Source organism: Haliotis cracherodii, unplaced genomic scaffold (genome assembly GCF_022045235.1).
Source record: "Haliotis cracherodii isolate W230 unplaced genomic scaffold, xgHalCrac1.p SCAF_7, whole genome shotgun sequence".
Classification (NCBI taxonomy): domain Eukaryota; kingdom Metazoa; phylum Mollusca; class Gastropoda; order Lepetellida; family Haliotidae; genus Haliotis; species Haliotis cracherodii.
The window spans coordinates 9,299,706-9,325,623 of record NW_027266330.1 but is presented as its reverse complement, the minus strand read 5'-3'; the positions used below and the strand labels follow the sequence as shown (position 1 = coordinate 9,325,623).

At 40.1% G+C, this 25,918-nt stretch overlaps 1 protein-coding gene and 1 pseudogene across 2 annotated transcripts in view; one reads left to right on the top strand and one right to left on the bottom strand.

The window, feature by feature from the left end:
- The first annotated feature begins 2,903 nt into the window (after positions 1-2,903).
- LOC139448649 (uncharacterized) lies at positions 2,904-16,062 on the top strand (annotated as a pseudogene).
- A 5,760-nt stretch (positions 16,063-21,822) lies between these two features.
- LOC139447161 (thrombospondin-1-like) overlaps positions 21,823-25,918 on the bottom strand; it is an 86,494-nt gene continuing 82,398 nt past the window's right edge. For both annotated transcript variants that reach the window (XM_071228354.1, XM_071228353.1), the window contains exon 5: positions 21,823-24,985. In XM_071228354.1, the coding sequence (XP_071084455.1) occupies positions 24,903-24,985 (83 nt within the window). In that variant the 3' untranslated portion in view covers positions 21,823-24,902. The remainder of the gene's footprint in view (positions 24,986-25,918) is intronic.

Genomic DNA, 25,918 nt, shown 5'->3' with positions numbered 1-25,918 from the left:
ATTACATCAAACTATTCAGAATCCATTAAACTCTCACTCAACATGCATATGAAACACATTACAAGGTCATGTATTGAGCGTTGTCCGACATGATCTTATCTTATCTGACACACGACACATGTACGAGGGTCATTCAATAGGTTTTGCAACTTCGATATAAGACCAAGTCGCAGAATATCTTTTGCACTTTTATTTTTCAATATAATCTCCATTCACCTCAATACACTTATTCCATTTGTCCTTCAAGCTTTTAATACCACTTTAATAGAAATCCGCAGATTGGCCCTCTAACCACGCCTCTGTGGCAGCCTTTATGTCCTCGTCATCCTGGAAGCGTCTCCCACGTGGGACAGATTTCAGGAAACGGTCACTGGGGGCTACGTCTGGGCTGTAGGGTGGGTGATTTAACTGTACAGCCAAATTAAGGAAACATGTAATCTTTTTTCCGGAGTATGTCCTGCACATCAATTTCGGGAAGCTCTACACACTGTACAAGGACTCGCATACCTGGAATGAGGTGTATGCAGTTTCTATAAGTCAAGATCAACAGATGCTGATGTTCAAGACAGTCAACGAGCTGGTTAATTTAAAAACGTGTATGGAGAAATGGAGATATGATGAAGTTTGTTTTTTGTGTTTCCTGTTATCTCTAATTCTAAGAGATATGTCAAAGAGATCTGCCAACTACAACTACAATTACTTCATATTCAATTCGACCAATAATGATTTCATTTCACAAAATTCAGGTACTTATGACCTTGACAGTTATTAAAATACAGTTACAAAGTATTAATGTTGATCAATGACCCCCCCCCCCCCCCCCCCCCCCCACACACACACACACACACACACACTAATTGATTATTCCTCACCGTAATATAAATAAAATAGTACAGATTAAAAAAAAAGAACGAGGTAGTATAAGACCCTTTTCGGCCCACCAGATTTGCAATATGTAAGAATTGAGCAAACCTATTAGAAATTGTTATGAATGTTATCAGACGTGTGAGAACTAGACGTGTACACATTTTCATATTTGGGATTTATGACAACTATATAGACACAGGCAAGTATAAAGTGAAGTGTATCCCAGGGGCTGATTTTAGAGGTGTTATTTGACCCAAGCCGATTGTCACCGGAGATGACGACAAACAGTGAACACTTGTTGTAAAAATATCACCTTGCTCCTAGTTAGGTTTGTTCGCTCAGTTTAACCATATCTATTCTAAAAGAATGGGATATTTGGAAATAACTTAAAATTTCAATATGGCATTCTCGATTATTTCTGAATAGTTGTGAAAAGTAGACTCAAAGACTGCTGGAGAAATGCTTCTCATGAATTGAAAGTTGACTATTGGAAAGTTGAAGTAGTCACTCTTATCATACAAACTTTGGATAGTTTTTTTTTTGTCACTCTGATTCTTTATACATAGATCTAAATATGAAACAGATGAGGTGGTTTCTCCACTTCTCTTCTAGGTTAGGTGGTTACAACAGTGGCATGTATTCCATATTTATACAACTATTAGTTTAGTACAAGAACTTTGCTACACGTTAAGGGTTAGCACCTTTATCTGTGTTTTGCTTAAATGATTGAATAATAAACTTACAGGAATTCCTGAGTGGAATTCTCGGTACCAGTCCCTTTAAAACATATGTATGTTTTGTGGTAGATTACATAACTGACATTTTGTGGCAACCCGCATCAAAATGATTGCATTGGATTAAAGTGGCTTTGAAGAGTATATTTGTTAAAACATGTCATCTTAATATTTCATCTAGCCTTACAGGACGCGACCTATAGACACTTACAACTTTGCAGAAAGCATCGAAATAATCCGGGACACATCTAGGAAACGTTATGAAAACATTGGACATACATACATACACACACACACACACACACACACACACACACACACACACACACACACACACACACACACACACACACACACACATACATACATACATACATACATAAACGCATATGTGAGTAGTTCTGTGAGACGTATATCCAAGGGTTCTAGAGAATGATTCTAGAGATGATGCTTGCCCAAGTCCCATAAAACCTACACACATGAAAGCTACCATTACGAATGGTCATGAATTTGTTATTGACAGCAACGGCTTTCATTCTTTGTCACGACGTTTCAGAGCTACTTCTTTAAACGTCATCCACATCAATAATAATATGTCACTCTGAGTGGCGTGATGATGGTAAGCAGATACTAGACAGAAGAGTTCCACTGGTGCTAGTGGGACTTACATATTGGGTAAGTTTAATTTGTGACAGATTTTGTCGAAAACTCATAACTACAATTACATTATTAATATTTTTATAGGTTTAACATATTTAATTAGTTTTTGAAGACCTGTTCTTTTTCACCGGAAGAAGCTAGTTTATAGGAAAACATGGAATATATGGGTCCTACGTTCATATATTTGGCTGTGCGTTACATTCAAATTGAAAATCCGTATACTAAGACTATTAATTATGAACAAAGTCCGTTCAAAACACTGACTTTGTGTCTCATACATTCAGCAATCATAATTTCAAATGGTCAATTTGTTTTTTAAATGGAACTAACGGTTTACTGATATCAAGCACCGCGGGAATTCCTGGTTGGAATAGGTCCCCTTTGCTGATTGGATCTCAATGGATTGGGTGATCAAGGCTCCGTGGCTTGGGTGATTAGTGTCAACGTACCTAGACGGCGTGGATCGTTGGTCACAATATCAATCACTGGAATTCCTGCTCCAGACTCGATCATTTAGTGGTATCCTTAACTGGAATATTGTGGCGTTATAACACAAAACAACAATGGTATGATGCATGCGTTAAATGATGTACTTCCGGAATTTTATTTCAGGCTTCTTTTCTTACTTCTTCTCAAGTGACAATGCATCTGCCGAAATGTCTGCTTACAATCACAGTTATATATCTTGGTAAGTACGATAAAATCCTTCTTTTAAAGACACTGAAGTACAAACAAATTCTCAAGAAGAGACTGCAGAAAAGCAGAGAAAGGCAATAGTGTATCCTAGTTATGACCCCAGTTGTCACTATATAGGATTTCTTATTATTTTCAATAAATGAATCATCTCATCTCCCGACATACACATGTTTCACATACAGTAAAGTACGGTTATAACGAACTCAAAGGGACCACTGATTCTTGTTCGTTATAAACGTAGTTTACTGTACATTGTAAACATACTGATTCAGGTTGTGGTATATAATTGATATTGATGATCATTTCTTGGTTCGTAAATCGTATCTGATATATTTTCTAGCTTGGTTAAACTGTATTGAATTTCTACATAGTTTGTCAAATGGGCAAGGCGTTTTGATCATCTGCAACTGAGACTATCTGTATTTAAAGTGTCCCTTATGATATATTCTTGGTAACAAGTTTAACTACGGTTTAAAATAAAAGAGACAAAACCCTTTCAAAATTCATGATAATATATTAATTCATGAAAAGAATCTGTTGTTGTGTTGATACAGATTACTTCATATATTGTCACCATGATTTACACTCTTCGGGAATACCTGGTGTCATCACGGATATTCTGCCTTTTAAACTCAATGGAATCTGTTTTAGTGGATATCGGAAACTGTTGTTACCTGGCGAAGGTTTCAACCACTGAGATACCCCCCGCCCCTCACTGGTACATTTGCACTTATTGTTGAATGACAACCAATCATATCACGTTAGTTATATGTTTCATTGTTATTTAACGACACATGCAGCAATAGTTCAGCTATGTGACACCAAGCCAAGGTGTGTTCATGTTACTAATTGTCTAAATACATGTCCATCATGGCTCTGTCCGAACAGTTTCACCATAAAAGCCTTGAACAGTTTGGGACCTATTAGACAATATTGCGCAATAATCATAGAATACATTCATTATATATAGGCCATCTGCTGGGTTTTTGAAGTATTTTCTTTTGCGGTGATGCTGTCATAAAAAAATAATAATCTAACGTAGATTCGATATTAATCCTGCAATATATAATTTCAACATACATCTTCTCAAACAGCTGACGTCGATCTGAGAATGTGTTTCATTTACACTGATCTGTGTGGAGACTGCATCCAAACAATGCTCACTTCGATCGCATCATTAGGGCTGACTTGCAGCCACTTTACACACATACATAAACCATTGCAAAGGATGCACACATTGTGTCGATCAAACAGATACGTCACATGGACATTGACAACAATGCATTGTTAAATGCTGCTGTGATACATAATAAACTGAGAATGTTGTCTGATGTAAAAGTAAGGAAAAAAACTTGGTAGAGTGTCTCAAGGAAACTTTCAAACCTGAACACCTAGCACAGTCAAGCAAGTGCTTCTATCCGTTACATAATAGACCGTGACTGTTATAAAAATCATTAACGATTGGTGGTAAGTGGTTTTGACAGTGGCTATGCTGTCGCTTCGCTAATGTGCCAAATGTTTATTGTCACAATAAGCACTATTCCAGCTAAGAGTCCGTACTACAAATTAGTGATTGATTCCTACGACGTCAGATATGACGAATTGCAATCAGTCAAGCCATCGAGTCTGACTACCCAATCCGTTTAGCCGCCTCGCACAAAAAGCATATGTTACTGTGGCCTTCTCCGAAGTATTTCAGGATAATGATAGTAGTCATAGGAACATAACCAGAGACAAAACTCGTTCTTGGAGGTACGACCACGTGTTTACAAACGGGACACGTAATTGGTAATAGAGAACATGAAAATACAGGGTGGAGAACACGATAGTACAGGGTGGTGGAGAACACGATAGTACAGGGTGGTGGAGAACACGCAAGAACAGGGTAGTGGAGAACACGATAGTACAGGGTGGTGGATAACACGATAGTACAGGGTGGTGGAGAACACGATAGTACAGGGTGGTGGAGAACACGCAAGAACAGGGTAGTGGAGAACACGATAGTACAGGGTGGTGGAGAACACGAAAGTACAGGGTGGTGGAGAACACGAAAGTACAGGGTGGTGGAGAACACGAAAAGTAATGGGTAACCCAGAACCTTTCTGTTCTGGGAAATGTCAAACACAGCTGTGCTGGACCGTAAACGCGATTCTGAGGGTGCAACCAACAGCAGAGTCAAACAAGGGCCCCCTAGCTATAGCACATAGGGGGTCTCAGTAGGCTTCACAACCAACAGTATACCAAAGGGTCTAAAGGGTAGGCCATGATATGTGTCCATACACAATATCCTCCAACACATGTTTTTAAATAGCCACATTATTTAGCAAGACATACTTTACTGTTTACTTCTCTGTCTTGCATGAAATCTTGCAAGGATTCTTCTTATGTCTCAACAAAAAGAGTGTTGTTCCCATGTCCAATTTGTGATGAATGCATTGTCCATCCATCTCATGACGGCTTTGATTAAGTCAACGCCTAACACTTTCGAGTTTCTATAGGTTGATGGACTGGCCGGTATAGACTCGGTAGGACGTCTGACTAGATGGTAACTGACTGTGGCCAAAGGTTTCGATGTTAAGCCACGATGTTGGCATACAAAGTCATTAGGGCTAAAATGCAAAGCTAAGATGCTTGGTGGAGCTCTCTGATTACCATGAGTGCAAAGGTTATGAACTCCATCCATGTCATTCCACTAACCAGTAGATCTATGATCTGAGACGAGAGTAGCCGATTGGGCCCCACTTTTAACTTGAATGATTAACGGTGAACCTAATTTGCAAAAGAGGAGCATATTATCCAAACTTCTGCAAAAACAACATGTATTTCAAGACATTGGGCATCCAGCTGATTGTATTGTCGCCTAAAGCACTCCCGTATCTGCATCCGTATTTGTTTCAGTGTGAAACGAGTGGGATTTAAGCCTACTGAGACCATTGCTCAAGTTGCTATCTTGCTAAAGGGTGAGAATTTTTTGACAAAACCGGCCCCATGTGGTGGATTGCAAGATATTGCGTCTTTTTCGGGGACCGTCTTCGTGCTGCAAGCCCTTGCTATCTGGTCTGACTTCAGCTCTTACCGTTATGTCTAGATAACAACGCTGTTACATCAGAAACCTTCAAAGGTCACTCAACATGCTAGTGATCAGTGATATCAGTTCCACAACTATCACAACAGAACAAAAAGATGGTGCTTCAAACAAAAGAGATCCATTCTGGAAATTGCAAAGACAATCCAGAGCGTGAGACATTCTTGTTAGAATAGTGTAGGTTATTGGTTCTCGGTCACACTACTGACTAAGTCATGTTGATCCTTCCAACACTTTCCTCACAATAAAACTATTGACAGCATCATCAGTTGTATCAGCTTGATGCTGCCAAATGAAAACATAGTGATGAATTGAGTAGTCCCTTCAAGAACATACATGCAGTGTCGTCAGTTGTATATACTCAAAGGTACTCGCCATAAACAGGTAAAGTTCAACTGCAGGTCAGAGCCCCCTGTATGTTATCTCTGGGTGATGAGATAGGTAAATCACCTTCGAACAACAGCCCTGTATTCTCGAATGCTCCATGCTGTGTCTGAAAAACTACTGGTGTCCAATCAGCTCTGGTAGCAAACAGTCGGAACTTTCCCAAATGAAACCAGGAAAGTGTGTCATCTGGGACATTCCTCTTCTTCAGTGTATCTCCTTACTGTACACCAAGCAGAGAAAGGTAAGGTGTCGCAATAGGGACATGACTGAATCCGATCTTCGGACGTCGTGTTTATGCAATCAACAGCCTTGTTGTCAGATTAAAATAAAACCTTTCTCTCGCCCAGGTTGTTGCCCGATATTTCAACTGCAACAGCGACAAGACAATATTTGAAACGAGGGATATTATCAGTTAAAGCTGGTTGTACTCATTTAACTGGCCATGCTCCATAGGAACACTCCCCACTGTAATAAATACCAAACCCTTTGCTTTGTCTACCAGCAATGTCAGTAAATATGTCCAGATCTTTGCTGTAGGACCTTGATCTAGTTAAAGGTGCTCCAATAAACTTCTTCAAAACTATTTGCCAAACCTGTGGTCGATCCATATCTGTAGTGAGGCTTACTGCCCCGGATACTATTGATTAGAATAGCTAAAAGCGACAAAACCATTTCTATTATTATAACAAAATCTCTGCAAAACCAGAGTCCATTGTACGATTTCAACTACATGTATATTAGCCTGAGTGTATGAACCACTGTCAAATAGTGATAATACCAGGTGTTCCATAACGCCTGGAGTCACAGCATTACATTAGACAATTTAACAAACCCAGTAGGAACTGCATTTCTCTCAACCTTACGTTTGACCGTGAATAGCATTCCTCTAAGAATGACAGTTAATTATTGATTCAAAAGGACACCGGTTCATCACTTGCTTAATGTGTATACAAAGTTTCACAAAGAAATGACAAACAACTGTTGCGTTATGCTTCGGAAACATTCAGTACCATCGATTGAACCGAGGTTCACCTTGGAAACGCAAAAATTATAAATCTAGAAAATTCCTGACAAAGTGGCATCAGTTCAGGACTTGCTTGATCTGTGTACAAAGTTTCACAAAAAATGATAAAAAAATTGTTTACGAGTAAAGCTCCAGAAACGATTCCTACCCTCGCTTGAACCAACGTGCAACGTAATGCCTTCTTATCGCGAAACCAAGTGGGGACTACAATATATGAGACATTTGGTAAACCTGGTTGGCACTGCATTACATGAGGACATTCAATAAAGCTGGGAGGGACAGAGTTTTTCTCAATCTCACCTAGTTACAAGAAGTCTGTTACATGTACATGACAAAGTACGGCAGACCATATCCTCTGGCACTCTAACTCACAAGTTAATTATATCAAGCTTAAGGCCTAAAAATGTCAGTTTGTTCACAAAGGCCACTTTACCCACTGGCAATAGGCCACCAAGGTCTGTGCTATCTTCCAAAGGTGTGTCAAGAGTTGGAATGCTAAATCTGTTGACGTTGTAATGTACAATCAGAAGCCTATTCAATGAAAGCAGAACACGTTTCTCAACAAAGAGCAACTTACCGATCATCCCATTGCTAAACACAATTTATTGATTTATTGCTTAGTGTAAATCCTTATGAAGTAACGTTTCCAAGCCAGACTAGAATCAAATGAAAAGCATTTTCTATTTCCAGGCAATGCTCGTTGTCCTAACTGCTGTACAAGTACAATTGCTTTTTAAAATTGAGCATACTGTACAGAAAACACGCTCTCATCAATGGAATTATTTACAATATCACAAGTTATATTTTAATCTGTCGTCCATTGGAACATTATTTGTTGCTCACCTCAGTGGGGAATATTTAAATTAGGGTAATCAAAGAGCCCAGGAAATCTACACGTGTCATCTTCTCTCCACACTTTTAGTTGTGACATTTGAGGGTTTAACTGATTTTCTATTACAAATTTAAAGTCATAATTGAAACCATTAACAAGACACTGATCTTGTCTGGTCTAAATATGGCTTTGCTGTCATGCTTTCCAGTAACGATGTCCTGAGATTGTATAGGTCTGGTAGAGGGATGGGCTGCAGGATGGGATGAAGAAGCTTCCACTTGTTGAAGAGCTATGCCGATACTTGCACCTTTCTGAAGCACTTGTTTTCGTTTTCGTTCAGTGGTGGTGATGTCATGTTCAACATGTTAACGTCATGGGGGTGTGGGGTGAATCATTTGAAGCATATGAAGACACACTGCATGAACTGTCTCAGTGGTGGTGATGTCATGTTCAACATGTTAACGTCATGAGGGTGTGAGGTGAATCATTTGAAGCATATAAAGACACATTGCATGAACTGTTTCAGTGGTGGTGATGTCATAGTCAACATGTTAACGTCAAGAGGGTGTGAGGTGAACCATTTGAAGCATATGAAGACACATTGCACATATGGAGACACATTGCATGAATTACAGTTGGGATTGGTAAACCAAATCGGCATATACTTATGCAGCTCCCGATTAATGGTGACCGGGTCCCTTTGTCTCTTTGAAGTTCCCCTGAAAATCGCCATTTTCATAGATTTTTGTCTCCGTTAGATATGCCATTTCCCGCATGTGCATAACTAATGGAAAGTATATTTACTTTTCAGAATATAGTCTGCATTCCAGCTGCGGGAAGATCTTTACACTGTACAAGAGCTTGCATACTTGGGATGAGACACATGCAATGTGCAAAAGTCAAGGACAACAAATGCTCCGATTTAAGACGGCCAGAGAACTCGATATTTTCAATTTGTTTTTTGAACAGTGGACAAGTGAAAAAAAATTGTAAGTTTGATGTTTTGTTCTTAGCTTGTCAATGCTTCTTAACACGCAAAGAGATTGAGTTTTTGTAGCTTCGGGCAATAAATACTTACTTTTTATGCAAAATGTTTGAATGACGGATGCTGCCAGACGGGAAAATGCTTTTCCGTTTCGCTAGCACCTGGTGTCATAACTGATTTTCAGTGGTTTATTTGTATAATCTTTGCGGCTATTTGGCCCTTTACGCCAAAATTATAATCTGTTTCGGCGGATAATCTAGACTGGTTATTCTCTTGCATTGCATATTTATATATACTTTTCGGTGGGAAATATTCAAGACAGATCATGGGTAGCCTAGTGGGTGCGGTGTTCGCTCTTCAACGCGAAGGCCTGGTTCAATTCCTGACATCGGGTTGTGTGACTAAAGCAACAACAAAAACCTCAATGATCATATTATAATAAATATCCTAGGATAATCCATTGTAAGATTCCGACTATATCATAGGCATGTCTTTATGAACCACAATCAAATACCGATGATAAGTGTTCGCAAGTCAATTATTCATCTGAACAAAACACGATAAGTCCGTTTTTGAATTATGGATGACTCAGGGAAATATGACTGCAAGTTGTCATGGACACCGCAATCCGATGTGTAGAATTTCACCCCTTTTCCATACCAGGATCCGCTGATCGTGGGTTCCAATCCCGCATTAGGGCCGAATTACATATTTGCTATGACAGTGGTAAACGCCCGAGAGAAGGGGCAGATGATAATACGATCACAACAATTACTTCCACAATCAGTATTAATACTGCAACAGCTACAGAAAATATTACTATCACTAAATTACTTCCACGTCAACATTACTAATACTAAACAGCTCCAAGAACGGTGTTTACATAAGAAGTATCTGTGTAGTGCCTTAACTGACTTATGTTTCAGGACGTCTGACCTCTGGATGGGTCTCTTTGACCTGACGCCAAATACCGGTACTGCCTTTGTGTTCTGATGGACAGACTGTACTTCACTCGGAGCATTTTCAAAATGGACGGGTAATGAACCTAACAAGAAGGGGTCGGAAAACTGCGTTCGTTATGGGCTGGCTCAGTCGTACAGGACCAAGGAATGTAATAAAATGTATGCAGCAGTATGCGAAAACGAAACTGGTAAATGCTTAAATGATGTGCTATAAGACGTTTAATGTTATTAATACCCATTCTGCCATGTTTATTTTTTTTTTTAAATTAGTCAATGAGAGGTATCAAATCACAATTACCACCTCTGATTAAAACAGCCGATGAGACGGCCTGATCACTGCTGGAGATATATTTATAACAGTACATATTCTCAGTGGGCATTTTTGAAAAATGATATGTGCAGTTATAAGTTACAAATTGCAGATTTGCAAATACATCAATATACAAAGAATGCGCGGCAATACATTTTAGGCAGAGCACACGATACAAATCCACTACGAGAATGTATTTCAAGTTTTAAGGACCACAGCGAGCTTGACATTCAGCGCTTGTCAAAAGCCGTCTGAACTGTGTCACAATGAACGGCGTGACGTCTTAATAGTGACATTTGGTGTAAACCTTGTGAGGCTTACTTAATGTTCTTTTGGGGTGTCCACTTCGGGTTGGCTTACTTCCAATGACTGTTCTATATGCGAGGAAATTATAATGATGCTAAAAATCAATGTTTGAAAATATACCACAACTTGTGTTATGGCCATTATCGGTGGTTACTCCATTCATCTCGACAACCCACTCAAAACAATGGACTCAACGCTTGCTGCGTCGTTCAATATCGTCGCAAACACCAAAGAGTTCGCGCATACTTCTGTCATGGTAGACTGGTGACAAACATAATGTGTTTTCAACGCAGAGCTAGTTTATCAGCAGATTTAACTGTGAGGAATTTTACATTCGGAGTTCATGTGGTTAAATCTACAGGTAACCTAAAACAACATTGAGAAAACAAAGTAAGTTTCCTAAATGTCTTTTTGATACCATACTAATGCTAATTACAGGTTCCGCATACTCACCCTAAGAGGTGCTTCAGTCGCAGTCTATTTAGTCTCAATTGCAAGATGTTGCCGTTTTAAATTCACAAATGTATTCAATAATGAGAAACTAATGGACGTGTCTTCTGCAATCTGGTGGGTTGAAAACGTCAATTTAAAATATTTTCATTGATAAGTATGTTGTTTTCTCAATCCCAATGGGGGCTAGGGTGGCCCAGTCGTCTAAGGCGCCGCGATTCGCTATGCAGAGTTGCGTCCCTTGGGCCTATGATTGTGATCTACATGTATGATTGTGGGTTCGAATCGCGGTTTGCGCGGATCATGTGTCTAGGTTTGTCAGCACCATACCCGTGCTCGTGGGTTTCACCGAGGTGGTAAACGTCTGAAACCTGCAACACTTCGGGCTGTCCTCCCATATTAAGCTGACACGTCGTGATATAACTGGAATAAGCGGCGTTAAACCCAACACACTCACTCACTCAATCCCAAATAGAAAAACGTATGCCATTCGGGTTTGCAAAAGGGACACCAGTAAGTATTAGGTTTGATCAATACTTATCAGAACCACTTCGATTTAGTTGTCTTTTCCACATTCTGCTAATCAGGTGAGACGGAACCACGAAAGGATGTGACGTGGGCTAGAAGTATAAATCGGCATCAGTCCGGACTAGTACAAGCAGCCCCCCCCCCCCCCCCCCCCCCCCCCCCACACGTCCATGCACGTCGCTATGTAAGTGCAACAATCTTGGACGCGACGTTTACCTCACCCCCATTTTTTCATGTTGTCATCTCATTCCATCGTTTAGCTCCTCAATAAAAGTGTGTAATAGTGTCTAATTCTAATTCTAATTATACGTACCAGGGTGCTGGTTTACTGAAGAAGAAGGCCAAGAGGTTTTGGGTTTAAACGAGTCTCCAACGACAAACTATAATGTTACGGCGTGCAAGCAGTCCTGTCTGGAGAGGAACAGTGAAGATAGCCCCTGTGTTGCTATTCGACACGATGGCTCTTTCTGTCGAACGTATACCGGAAGTTACCATCACTTAACTGTGTCTACACCTCAGCTGACGGTGAACTCTCGGTCGACTGTCTATCTAAAACGATGTTATGAAGGTACGTGTGGGTGCTACTTTGTAAACTAAAACAATAATTTTCTTACATACTATGTTGATATCTTGATGTCGCAGGAAATACTAACAATATCACAAAGGTACGAGTTCGGTGGTCGACCACTGTGAATAATTGAAAAGGGACACAAAATATAAGTCCTATTTCCTGAAGGAATGTCTCTCTTTGTACCAATGTTTGGACCAACATTGCTAAACAGTAAAGAACATGAATTCCATTTGTGCTTCAGCAAGAATAGAAGACACTACTCCAAGTGTCCCCCAAAACAACCACTACAACAAAGTTGTCTGTGATCAAACCACTGCCACATCTCAACATGGGTCAACAACTGAACCGTATAAAACGACAACAATACCTTATGATATGACGACAGGATCTGATGGAACAGTGATGACAATAGCTGATGCAGCTACAACTAAATCAGATGGAATGACAAAACCAGTTGCTACACAACTGACGACGACATCACATGAGATGACGTCAACGTCAGATGGAATGACGACTACACCGGATGGGTTGGCGACTACACCAGATGGAATGACGTCAACGTCAGATGGATTGACGACTACACCAGATGGATTGACGACTACACCAGATGGATTGACGACTACACCAGATGGAATGACGTCAACATCAGATGGATTGACGACTACACCAGATGGAATGACGTCAACATCAGATGGATTGACGACTACACCAGATAGACTGACGACTACACCAGATGGATTGACGACGACATCACATGGAATGACGACAACACCAGATGGAGTGACCACGCCACCAGAAGCAACAACGACAGACGTGTACATAGCGTCATCAATGACAGACAACACGACATCGCAATCAGATGGGGTGACGTCCGCGTTAACCACGACATACCCATATGGATCAACGTCAGCATCAGGTATAACAACATTTGTTTTGATTTGATATTATAATGATAGGATAATGCCCGGTTTCGGAACCACTGTTCCTTCCAATCTTTTCCTGCGCCTCTTAGGGAACATGTTATAATGCTGACATCTTATATTGGTTTCAATATTGAAGAGATATATTGAACAACTGCTTTGCTCCTTTGAACAATAGTTCAGTTGTATCACATCATGCCGCCCATGAGTACCTACGTGTCATAAAATTCAAAGTGCTTTGAGGAACATTTTGGTTAATTGCCCAGAAAAGCTTCATTATATTTTTGTGAATTGGAGCCCCTTTGCAATGACTGCCAGTCACAGTTTGAGACAGTTAGACACATGTGTGTGGTAATAACAAACGGAAAATTGGAATACTGATTTCAAAATAGTAAAATGTAAAATGCTATTGTATAATTTTATTTTCTTATTCTAAAATTATATAAATACGTTTATTAAAACAAAAATAGAAAACAGTAAATTTACATGTCACTGGTAGTTTCTCTGAGGCTATGCAACATCTGTATGTTGAGGACCGGCTTTCGATTTACATTGTAAGTGTCTGCAGAAAATGCTCAATTCTCTAGGAGTTCTGCACAAAAGGGATGTTGGCAAGAAAGGAAAGATTCTGCATCAAGCGGGCTTCTGTAAAATATTCCGGACGCCGCAATCATGGAATACACTGAAAGCAAGCGAGCATCTTCATCAAACAACATGGGTTTGGGTAGACATACTTTGGAACAGCATTTGGATTTTGTGGGATCAAACATATCGACTAAGGGGCGTAATCATGCAGCCTTCTTCGCCGCAATACTCCGTTGTGTCACCTTTGATCTGCAAGTCAATATATATACTGAACCGCAAAAGAAACGTCACCATGGATAGATATATGAGAAACCTTATTTGTCCAAACACTATAAACATACTTTGAGCCATATTAAAAAGATGAAACTTGGCAAAACTGATCATCAAGGCTGAAATTAATGTGACAAATGTTCTTATAGTGAAACACAACACTAGTCTCTGAGAAAATGGCATCACAAGTCAGTATCTTGTGTGTCCGCCATGTACATTGATGAATGCCGTGCAACGTCGATACATGGAATGGACGAGGCGGTTGAAGGCCATAGGCACTTAAGCCCACACTCTGATGCAGTTCAGCTGCAGTTGTCGGCCTTGGTCAGACGCCATTTAGCCGTCTTTGAATCTCGTCCCACAAGTGCTCAATGGGATTTAAATCGGGAGTGAGGGCAGGCCACTGCAGCCATTCTGCTGGAGGAAGTATCTTGTTTCTCTCGCAGTGTGGACACGGGCGTTATCATGCTGAAACTCGTGGTTGCGGTGACGTGCCAAATGAGGTATGGTGCGTGGTCTCAAGACTTGATCAATGTACCGAGCTGCTGTGCCACCATTGCCTCTCCCTAGACAGATGTTCTGGAAGACCACAAGGCCGACCCTCTATGCAAGACCAATTCAAACCCACACCATGATGCTCGGACCACCCACTGAGTCTCTCTCGATACAAGCATCCGAATAACGTTCCTCACGGCGTCGCCAGACTCTCTTTCTCTGCCATCTGCTGTTTAGATACAGTCTCGTATGAAAAGAGGATGATTCTACGCTGTTGGTGGCGCCAAAGCTGGTGCTGTGTTGCCCACTGAAGATGGTCCTGGTGTCCTCACTAATGAGTCCCTGGTATGTCCCCATGGTCTGTCCAGCAGTTTCCGCAGCAGTAACAAAGCGATCTTGAAGGTGCTGTCGCACAATCTGACGATCCTGACGTCGGGTAGTGACCCATGGTCTTCCACTACGTGGTCGGTCATCTGTACTGTTGGTGGTCAAGTACGGTTGCTTGAGCCTGTACATGGTCCTTACGTTGACTTGAAATGCATTGGCTACTTGCCGGTCGGTTTGTCCAGCTTGCAATCGACCAAGGGCTTGGTGTCGCTGATTTCTTGTCAATCTTGGCATGTGGTAGCAATTCAATAACGAATGAATGTTATCAGATCTTGGTGGATTTTTATAGGGCAAGAAATGGGTAAACGCATGTGCATTTCAATTTGAACGGAACTCACGTGCATCGGGTTACCATGGCCGTTGCCGTGATGGGTTTGGGCGTGTTATTGTCATCTGCTTTGGGTTTTTTATCATCAAATTTCATTTATCCGGACAAGGTAATGTTAAATTTAAAAAATTACCCACATATTTAAAAGACAACTTTCATGCAATGTTACTTGGGGTGGCGTTTCTTTTGCGGTGCAGTTTACATATCATTATCGTTGATGATATGAAATTTATATTTGAAGTTCATAAGGACACATGACTAATCACAGTTTTACAGACTTTAGTGCTCAGAAGGCACACTGATGTATCGTCAGCTCAGACGCTGCGCATACTCCTCACCCGTGCATGCATCAACTTATTTTGTTTGTTCTAATTCCCTTTTCAGGCTTCATTTACAGTTCGACCAATGCCAACAATTGTGTTTGCTTTTCGTCAGCCACGCCTTCGGAGTTTGAAATGGCACAACTTATAAAGGCATTGATTTTGGAAAAACACACCCTCTCATCCTTCAGACGCAAGAAAACATCGGCAAAGGACGATCGCCCATCTGCTAAATCCATCGGGTCGATGGGAATCGTCCTTACTGTACTTCCGTTTGTCGGAGTGGTCCTTCTTGACTGTGGAAGAGTCATTGCATTTCTTAAAGGACGAAAGAGAACTTGGCCTCTTACCAAGATTTGATGACAAAGCCAGTTCAAACATGCAATCGGGATAAGGTCATGGATAGACTCTATGTCGATCTAATCGATGCTATGTAGCATAAACAACTGGAACTGTTTGCGAAAGAAGAGTAAGGAACAGACTAATTATCTGATGATGAGGACCTCGGATTTGTAGACACAATATTTCAATCATTGCTTCAAAACTTAAATCCCAGGCCAACAACAGATTGTACATTGTTAGGCCCCTAATACTAGAACATGTTGTATTGTCAAATGGCCAACGAATCCGTGGCTGACCAAACTTCATCCCCGTCATTAGCATTTAGCCAATGACAGGTCAGTTTTATTTCGAAAATCAGAAAAAGGGAATACGAAGACTATCCTTTAGTTTTCTTAAGGCATATAAAGCACAACTCAATTGTCATACACACGGTAAAATGATCTATTTATTTTTATCATAATCCGTTTTAGCGTTCACTGCCAATCTGCAGGATGATATGCACGCCTGGTAAATTGATAAGCAGTTTGTATCTTATATTACCAAATAAGATAGCAGAGAAATTTTATCCTGTATATTGATTTATTTGTGGTTAAGTTCAGATACCCTTATTTTAACATAAAAACCATACGCGATTATATAATAATTGTGTTATATTATCTGAATGGCCAGGACACTTTACGAAATTCCAATCCAAAATTTCATCAAAGACCATATTCCATTCCAGAAATTGCATAGTAGACATTCAGAGGAATTTACGACATATGACGAGTCGCTTGCCAGTATGCTATGACCTTTGCACCTGCTTCCCCACTTGCGCTTACCTTCTTGTAAAAATTGTCACGTAAAAGGATATGCTAACCATTTTAGCGAACACATGTTGGCATTAGAGGTATCAAATGGCCCATTTATATCATCCTTATCACTATGTAGCCTTCTATGCCTATAAAATCTGATTCGACAGATAATCGGCATTGATTATTCTCTGGCGTTGAAGTTTTGATTACTTGAACAACTATGTACAATTAAGAGTCACTGAATATAGCATATACGCATATCATTTGGTCCAAAGAAGGATATGTAGTATCGGACTTAAGATATGACCTATTCAAATGTACTTGAACTGATAGCAAGACCTTCAGTATCATGTCTGGAGGTACTGTGTGTGTTGTAACTTTATTGCCAACATAGTATTGTGGCCTTATATTGTTACATGCATATATATATAAAAGGAAATCTTGAGAAATGTTGTTTTTATGCGATTGATGTTTACTGTCATTTTAGAAATGTTTTCGAAATGCAATGTACATAAATTTCTCATTATTCATACATGGATACATGAAATTTGAATAATGATCAATGTTGTTTTCTTCTGCATTTTCTAGTTGAAGCAAATTGTAACAAATGCTGTTAGATATTCTTTAATCAGAATCAAATGTACATAAATTTCTAATTATTCATACAGATGTTGAAGCTTGTCGATTGACTTTGAAATTTGAATAATGATCAATGTTGTTTTCTTCTACATTTTCTTGTTAAAGCAAATTACAAAACATGTTGTTTAGACTATATTCCCTTAGAATCGAATGTACATACATTTCTAATTATTCATACAGATGATGAAGCCTGTTGATTGCCCGTTAATTTGAATAATGATCAAATTTGTTTTCTTCTGCATTTAGGCTTTAATCCCTTTAAATATAAACCTTGCTTGTCGAGCTTTTGCTTATTCGTTAATGTCAGTACATCCTTCAGGGCTCGCAATTCGGTATACCTGCACAAATCCCGTGATCCATTCCCGTTCTAAGGGACCAATCAGAATGCGAGTTACAAACCAGCCTCAAGGTTGGGTTGCTGATATCAACAATATGGCGGCCAGTCCCATGGATTACGACAGGGTTTGCGAGAAATTCACCATTGAAAAACAGACTGACACGCAAAAGAAAGCCATGTCCGTTGAAACTGTTTGGTTTGGTTTGTAGGCAATACGCGTACCACCCTTACCCATTTTCATTTGCCTTATCTCAACGTTTGATTGGTCGGTATGATGTTAATGAAAATCAAGGACGGGTAATTAGACATCTCGAGAACCACTGGGATGGATCAAGGTGTTAATGTAGGTTTACCGAAATAGAGGATGAAGTGAACAGAGGTTCACACTGCTTGAGCCGTACTCGTATACATGCCATTAGTCCTTGTTTCCCAGACTTGCCGATCTATTTTAAGTCAGTTTTACCATACACCCTCAAAAGAAAAGTGAGTGAGTGAGTATGGTTTTACGCCGCTTTTAGCAATATTCCAGCAATATCACGGCGGGGGACACTAGAAATGGGCTTCACACATTGTACCCATGTCGGGAATCGAACCCGGGTCTTCGGCGTGACGAGCCACCGCTTTAACCACTAGGCTACCCGACAGCCGCTCAAAAGAAAAGAAAAGCATTGGTGGTGATAATGTTTTCAAAAGTAAACTTTGTGGATGGAAAGTATTCCATGTTGCGCTGCGAGGCGGTTTTATAGTCTTTGATAAAGTTAATATCGATGACCTTTGATATTTGCAATTTTCTCGTGAAAGTCACGGAATTTGTCATGGGTTTTGGTGGCAAATTGATTACATGTTATTTTCCAAAGTAATTCTGAAAACGAAGTAAACCTTTGAAAATTGTCATTTCAAGTCTCAAGAACAATATGAGAAATATTTCGCAATTGGCAAAATTGAAATTACGAAAGTTAGAAACGGTTCCGAGTGGCAAGACATTTCCGCATTGTCCACAGCCAACTTTCCGGACTTTTGGCACGATATCGGTAACATGGCAACAATAGATATCGTCCAAGAATGGGAAGACTTCACATCACGTCAGCAGCCAAGGATCGCCATATCCGCTTCCTTCACACTCAGGACACTCACTGCAACAACGTACACAGACAAACTAATTCCTGGTTTACGATCATTATTAATAAATTAATAAAAATTAAAATAATTAAACTAATAATCGATGGTACGCCCCAGAATATGTAGAGGGAGTCATGGAAAATGATAAGTACAAAATTCTTTGGGATAGACCCGTATGTAGCCCCAGACCTATCCAGGCCAACGAACCTGATCTTGTCCTTTTGGATAAATCCAATGAAAACATATATATTAACTGTCCCTTTTCACACTAATGCGATTGACAAGATTCGGGGAAAATATGGCAAATATGCAGACCTCACTTTCGAAATGTCACGCTTGCATCCCAAGAACCAAGTTGTCCGACTCTCCGTTGTTCTCGGTGCCATAGGTTTGGTACCTCCCAATCTGTTGACTGATATTGGGAGAGCACCCGGGGTTGCTACCAGGAATACAGCCCTTCTGAAAATCTGGGTAACGCAGAAGGCTGCAGTGTTGGGGAGTCTACACATTCTCCGAAAAGTTCTGGGTAGTTTCATTTAGGCAGCGTTTCCTGGAAGAAGTCCCATTCGCTGTCTGGGCTGCGTGTAGAGGGCCCTGAGCTGATGGTGAGCCTTACCAGCCTGAGTGTGCTAGGATCACCCAAACCCTCTTTGCTGCATTTTTTATTTTAATCTGTAAATAATAATGTTTCTTTCGGTGTCACATAGTACATCAGTAAAGGAGACACATAATATATTCATAAGTAACCATCCGGCCATTACTGGCCAATGAGACACCATTTACAGCAAAGAAATAATTAACATAAGTTATTACAAACTCTTCCAAATAAGAAGCCCAAAAGTGATTCATTGACCCAGGTTCAAAATGACACAGTAGATTTTCAAGGTGATGGCCACCAATAGAGTACAATCCTGACTGGCATCGTCGTCCCTTGGACGTAATCAGATCCAGAATTGTGGCCTTGGGAATGTTCACCACTCTGCGTGCAGTGCCTGTGCCAACTGTCGGAGTTAAAACTACTAACCCCGATGCAGTGTGGAAATTAAGACACAAATAGATAGAAGAAACTGGTTACCATAACGTAAAAATGTTACACTAAGTTGCATTACAGTAAATGGATGTCGCAATGAAATAAATGATCATGAAACAAAACCACAAGACCACTTGTGTAAGCGTGGTCAGTAAAATGACAGAAATTTTATTCACAGAACTTTAAAACAGGTAACATTAGGACTAATTGGCGCTGTAATAAACAATGAACGTTCTCTAGAACTGCACTTCTGAGGTCGTGTCTAAACTTTCAGTGCCAAGACCCAGCAAAATGTAAAATTTCACGGTCTCTTGTACTTAATCTTTGCAATGGCGACTGAGAGGAGAGATATCTGAGAGACTGAGAGGAGAGATAATTTTTTAAGACACTTTTATGTGAGAGATGAGAGAAAAAATTCTGTTATTTCAGGATGGAAATCCTTAGGACATGGTTTGAACTCGGACAATAAAATGGTATCTTTTGTAAGACTTAGCAAGCTTTAACACAGATAGGATAAAAACATCACACGAAATTTACTATAGTTGAGAATCGTGTGGTGATAGCGGGAAATGAAGAGTAGCCTCCCTTTGATCGACTTGGCTTTCACGCACCGAACCAATCACACGTACTCAACACGCATTTCTGTTCGTGCATCCTGTTCTACGAACACTCGCCTCTTTGTCGACAACAAACAGCGTGGTATATTTCAAACATGTTTATTTCAGATAACCAACACGAAGCTCAAATATGCCAGTAGCTATCTGCATGAAAGTACAGGCGAATCACCTCATAGTAGATCACATTCGTTATAAAACTCTAACATGGCGAAAATAGTTCATATACAAATATCAGATTTGTTCAATGTCAATTTAATAGCAAAATTAATTCACCCGTAAATACATCAGAAAAAAAAATTGATGCAGGGAAATCTATTTAGATATAAACAGAAGATGTATTACAAAAAAACTTGTCTATATTAAAAACGTATTTAGTACTACATCAATGTTTTAATGCTTCTTTAAGTTTGAAATATTTTGATTAATTTCTTAACATGATATAGAACAGATATTTTAAGACATATTCTTTGGTTGATAGACATATTGAGAAAAGTATTATTGGAAGCAATCCTTTTATGTGCCTTTCAGATACATACCACCAATACCTTTCACTTGACAGTAGTTTGAAAATCAACGATAAGTTAAAAAGATAAGTTAAAAAAAGGCGTATTGAAATTGTGTAATGATTAATGAAGCTGTATGTGGGGAAACAAGCCATTACATTTGTTTGTGCAAAACATGGTTCGCTTAACAAGGGTAAAATATTTATCGAAATTAACGATTAATTGCTGAAATTAACGGTATCACTGTTTTATTGCTCTTGTGGTAGGTGCAACGCACGGCTGTGTCAAGAGTGAAGTCTGCTTGAGTTGTCGGAAAGTTCATCGGAACACAAACAAATAGCGAAACATAAAGCAAGACATCCTCGGTACACTGGGGAATGACATACAGGCTCGTCATGGGTGTGTAAGGGTTAGGCGTGGAATCCCAGAAAACATAACCCTGCGTGCCGAGGATGAACGCAGGAATAGCAAGGGAATGTACAACATAATGATTATAATAATGATGACAAAATACACACGTTTGTATAAAAGGAATACGTAGTTGGCGTTCGTTAAACAGTCACTCCGAAGATAATTAGAGAAATAGTGACTATCATTTTGCACCATGTTGGCAATATTTCATATTACGCCGGGGTAGGTGGCACTTCAATGGGACTCACGCATTTTCCTCTTGCGAGTAAAGGAATCAGGATCTTTTTCCTGACGTTCCAACGTATTGCTAACTGCCGCGCCGCGCCGCGCCGCGCCGCGTAATGCCAGAGAAGATGAAAAGTAATCTTTGACCTGTTGCTATTCCTTACATCAGAATTTGACTGCATAACCAAAGAATTGCATTTACGTTCAAATCTAAGCCTCCTATATGTGTTAGCTTCATAAAGGTGAAGAAATCAGAGGGAAATATACGCTAGCTACTACAAATACTGTTCTAAAATATAAACAAAACAAAATGCGTATTGAAAAAAACATGGTTTTGCGTAGACGGATATGGAGTGTCCAGATTGCCTGACGTTCGTGACCACTCGTGTCAGTCCGGGACCATCCGAAGGCTTCCGGGAAGACGGGAGTGGTGACGAATGGATTTAACGGATCTCGCAGTTCATCACGAGAAAAGCACGAGTGTTTTCAGTGATATTGTCAGACTTGGAGAGATTGTTGTTATGATACAGAGGAGTGGTGAAAGGCATGTGGATACGGAACAGCTTTGTCAGTAACAACAATATACAAATAGGCGAATATACAAACAGACGATTGGTAAAGTATGTACATCAGTTAAGATAAGCCACGAGGCTTGAAAGAAAATATGTTTTGACTTCATCAACAAGCACCGTTCAGTTGTGGCTCGATCCTTCAACAGTAACAATGAAAAGATGGCCGCGCGCCGAGCAAATGGGATGGTTCGAACAAGTCTCCTACTTCCTTCAACTACTGTAGAGAGGAGAACATAAAAATAAATAGGATAACATAGTTCATAAGCCAGGAGATTTCAAAATTAACGGAAACATCCCTTTCACATGACACTAAACGGTCATATGATCTGGTGACATGCGCAGATAGCGATATGCGTAGACATGCGCAGTAACTACATGTACGAATGACATCAAAATGCAATATGAGAACAATTCATGAACAGTGCCCCTAACAGTTAAGAACTATGCGAACATTTCATGATCATGAACTTGGAACTTTGCCTGAATACACTTTTTTTAAATTCACAAACTTTTGATTACTCACTGAAATGATTAGTCCGAAAATGGGTTTAGTTTTTTTACGTATTTAAATATATGGGGCGTGTATAGCTGCTGTGCATGCAGCAAGCGTCGTACTATACATAGATGGATGAAACAAGGGAATTCTAAACACTAAACATAATAATGATAATGAGTGAGTTGGGTTTAACGCCGCTTTTAACAGTATTCCAGTTATATCACGGCGTGTCAGCTTAATGTGGGAGGAAAGCCCAAGTGATGCAGGTCTCAGACGTTTACCTCTTCGGTAAAACCCACGAGCACGGGTATGGTGCTGACAAACCTAGACACATAATCGGGGCGAACCGGGACTCGAACCCACAATCATAGGTTTCTGACGTGTCCAAGTGACGCAACTCTGGACAGCGAATCGCGGCGCCTTAGGCGACTGGGCCACCCGTACCCCTAATAATGATGAACACCATTCCTTCTAACAAATGCCGTTAATAACATTAATAATAATTTAATTGTCTCTTTCTCGGACCTTTCAGGTAACAAGACATTAGCACTTGAGGCACACGGGTACTCCGACATAAAATTCTTTAGAACTGATTTGTCCGACGTTTCGTGAAATCTGTACGGCTCAATAACATATCCAAACCATTTCTTATATAAAAGAGAACATAAGAACAGGTCTGTTAACCATAGGTTATATAATAAATGACCAAATAAAATGTAGAAAGCAAACAAATTACCCTATATAGCATATTGCGTCTAAGGGGTTGATGACAAATCTGCAAAAGCAACGTACACTTACGTAAATCTACTTTGCATAGGCCTATTAACAACAGCTGTCTTTACGAATTCTACGGGATTAAAGAAAATATGAGAACTATCCTAATTTGATTTGATGAACACTCGAAAATCATTTTTGACTCCAACAAACGTGAGTTCGTTGTAGTCATGGTAACATACTTTTCCTGTCAATCAGTGTATGTAAAAGTTAAAACTCATTTTCAAAATGCCTTACATTTAATGCCGATTTGACCAGAGGACAAGTATACACAACGCAAAAGGCATCGCTTCGAAATCATGTATAAACCATCTCTGATGCCTAAACCAAAATCGTAAGAATGTTAATTTTGTGACGTAAAAATTATACGCTCGTGTGGGTTCGGATATTTTGATACGAAAAAGCTCCCACGAGCGTCGACCTATTTGGTTTTTTTATAATTTAAATAGCGTATAGATTTTGCCTTCGCCTAGTTTTCGTTCTTTCACCCCCTGCGTTGTAACCCATTAGAGATAATGGATGTTTTGTGAAGCTTTCGAGTAGGTTGACCTGAAGGACTTTGTTTCAAACTCACTGCCGCCATGACGCAAGGGCTTCATGGGTATTTTGATTAATTATATAATATTTGATATTCTCCCATAAACTACATGTCAGAACTTACGACCTTGAGTCAGATGACGACGAGAGTTAAGTACACACCGGATGGACAAAGATTGTCGGCCTGATATATACACGAGTGGATTTCACACCAGCCGTTGTACATTTCACAACGCACACATCAGCGTGCGTATTTCATTCCGCTACATGCGTGTAGATTTCATATCAACATAAACACGTGTACATAGCCACGTTATGTTGCCATCATCTGTAGATATGCAAATTGCATACCGATATACGCAGAATTACATGTTTCTTGATATCAGTTTCAGCACGTGTAAATGTCACGTGACTTTCATCCCCTTCGGAAAGATCAGTCTTTGACACCACGTCCATATAAACAATCAAATCATTTGATTTCATTTTTGGCAAACAAATATTCGTCTTTGCGTTGCATCCCGTTGTTGTTGGCATCTTCAATGTCCTTGGGAACTTTACGTCAGGGTGACGTTCAGACGTCTTTAAGTCGTCACAGAGAATAAAAGAATGTTCGTCACATACGTCTGTGCACAAAACACTACTGAGTGGACGATTAGACTGTCGTCTTGAAATAACACAATTTGATATAGAAATTCAATTTTGGACGAAAACCACATTTCTTCATCTTCATTTCGCAGAAGTGTTGTATATTTCATACACCAACCAATGACGTCGGGATGTCCATTTCAGCCTCGCACCTGTCACTCAACAGTGTCCGATGACGTGCATCATTATCGCCATGACAACCAGACCAACGATGACGGAGAAAGATCCACCATGAGATGCACCTGTAGCAAAATAAGGAGTGTGTTGTAATTTCTGATTAATTAAACTAAAGACGAATAATAAAAGGTCACATTGTTGTTGACGCCACGAAATGACTTCACCATGCCCGCTGGTAGTTCTTAATGCCATTCGGAACACACCGACCCGTCTTCAGATTCTCTTCATCAGTGTTCAATATACGACGAGATTCACTTGCGCAGGAAGCAGCCATAGGCTTGTCAGGATCAATATTGGAACACTTCCCCCACTCTTGACACAATTACGAAAAATAATGAAAACTTTAAAACTCTCCTTAAAGTGCAAAAAATCTGTTTTCAACTGGTTTAAGGTCTTAGAAGCTTCTACAAGTCCTGGTATTAAATCCGTTTAGTTGATAACAGAGCAATAAACTTCCCGACAAATTCAAACAGTTCAATTAATCAAATGTCAAATAACTTCGGAAATTCGTAAACAATTTCGCCGATAACTGTAATAATGTAAGGGGTCTTAAAACATTTAACGTAATCTTACAATAATTAATGTCTTCCACTCGTGAAGTGTCGAGTTTTGGCTGGTACGGCGCAACTCACACCAGTGTGTGGTGCAAGATGAGGGAGAAAGCTAAAGAGAGTGAGTGAGTGAGTGAGTGAGCAGGTGAGTGAGTAAGTGAGCAGATGAGTTAGTGAGTGAGTGAGCGGGTGAGCAGGGGAGTGAGGAAGTGAGCAGGTGAGTTAGTGAGTGAGCAGGTGAGTAAGTGAGCAGGTGAGTAAGTGAGCAGGTGAGTTAGTGAGTGAGTGAGTGAGCGGGTGAGCAGGTGAGTTAGTGAGTGAGTGAGTGAGCGGGTGAGCAGGTGAGTTAGTGAGCGGGGAGCAGGTGAGTTAGTGAGTGAGCGAGCAGGTGAGTTTGTGAGTGAGTGGGCGGGAGGGGAGGTTTAGTGAGTGAGTGAGGGGGTGAGC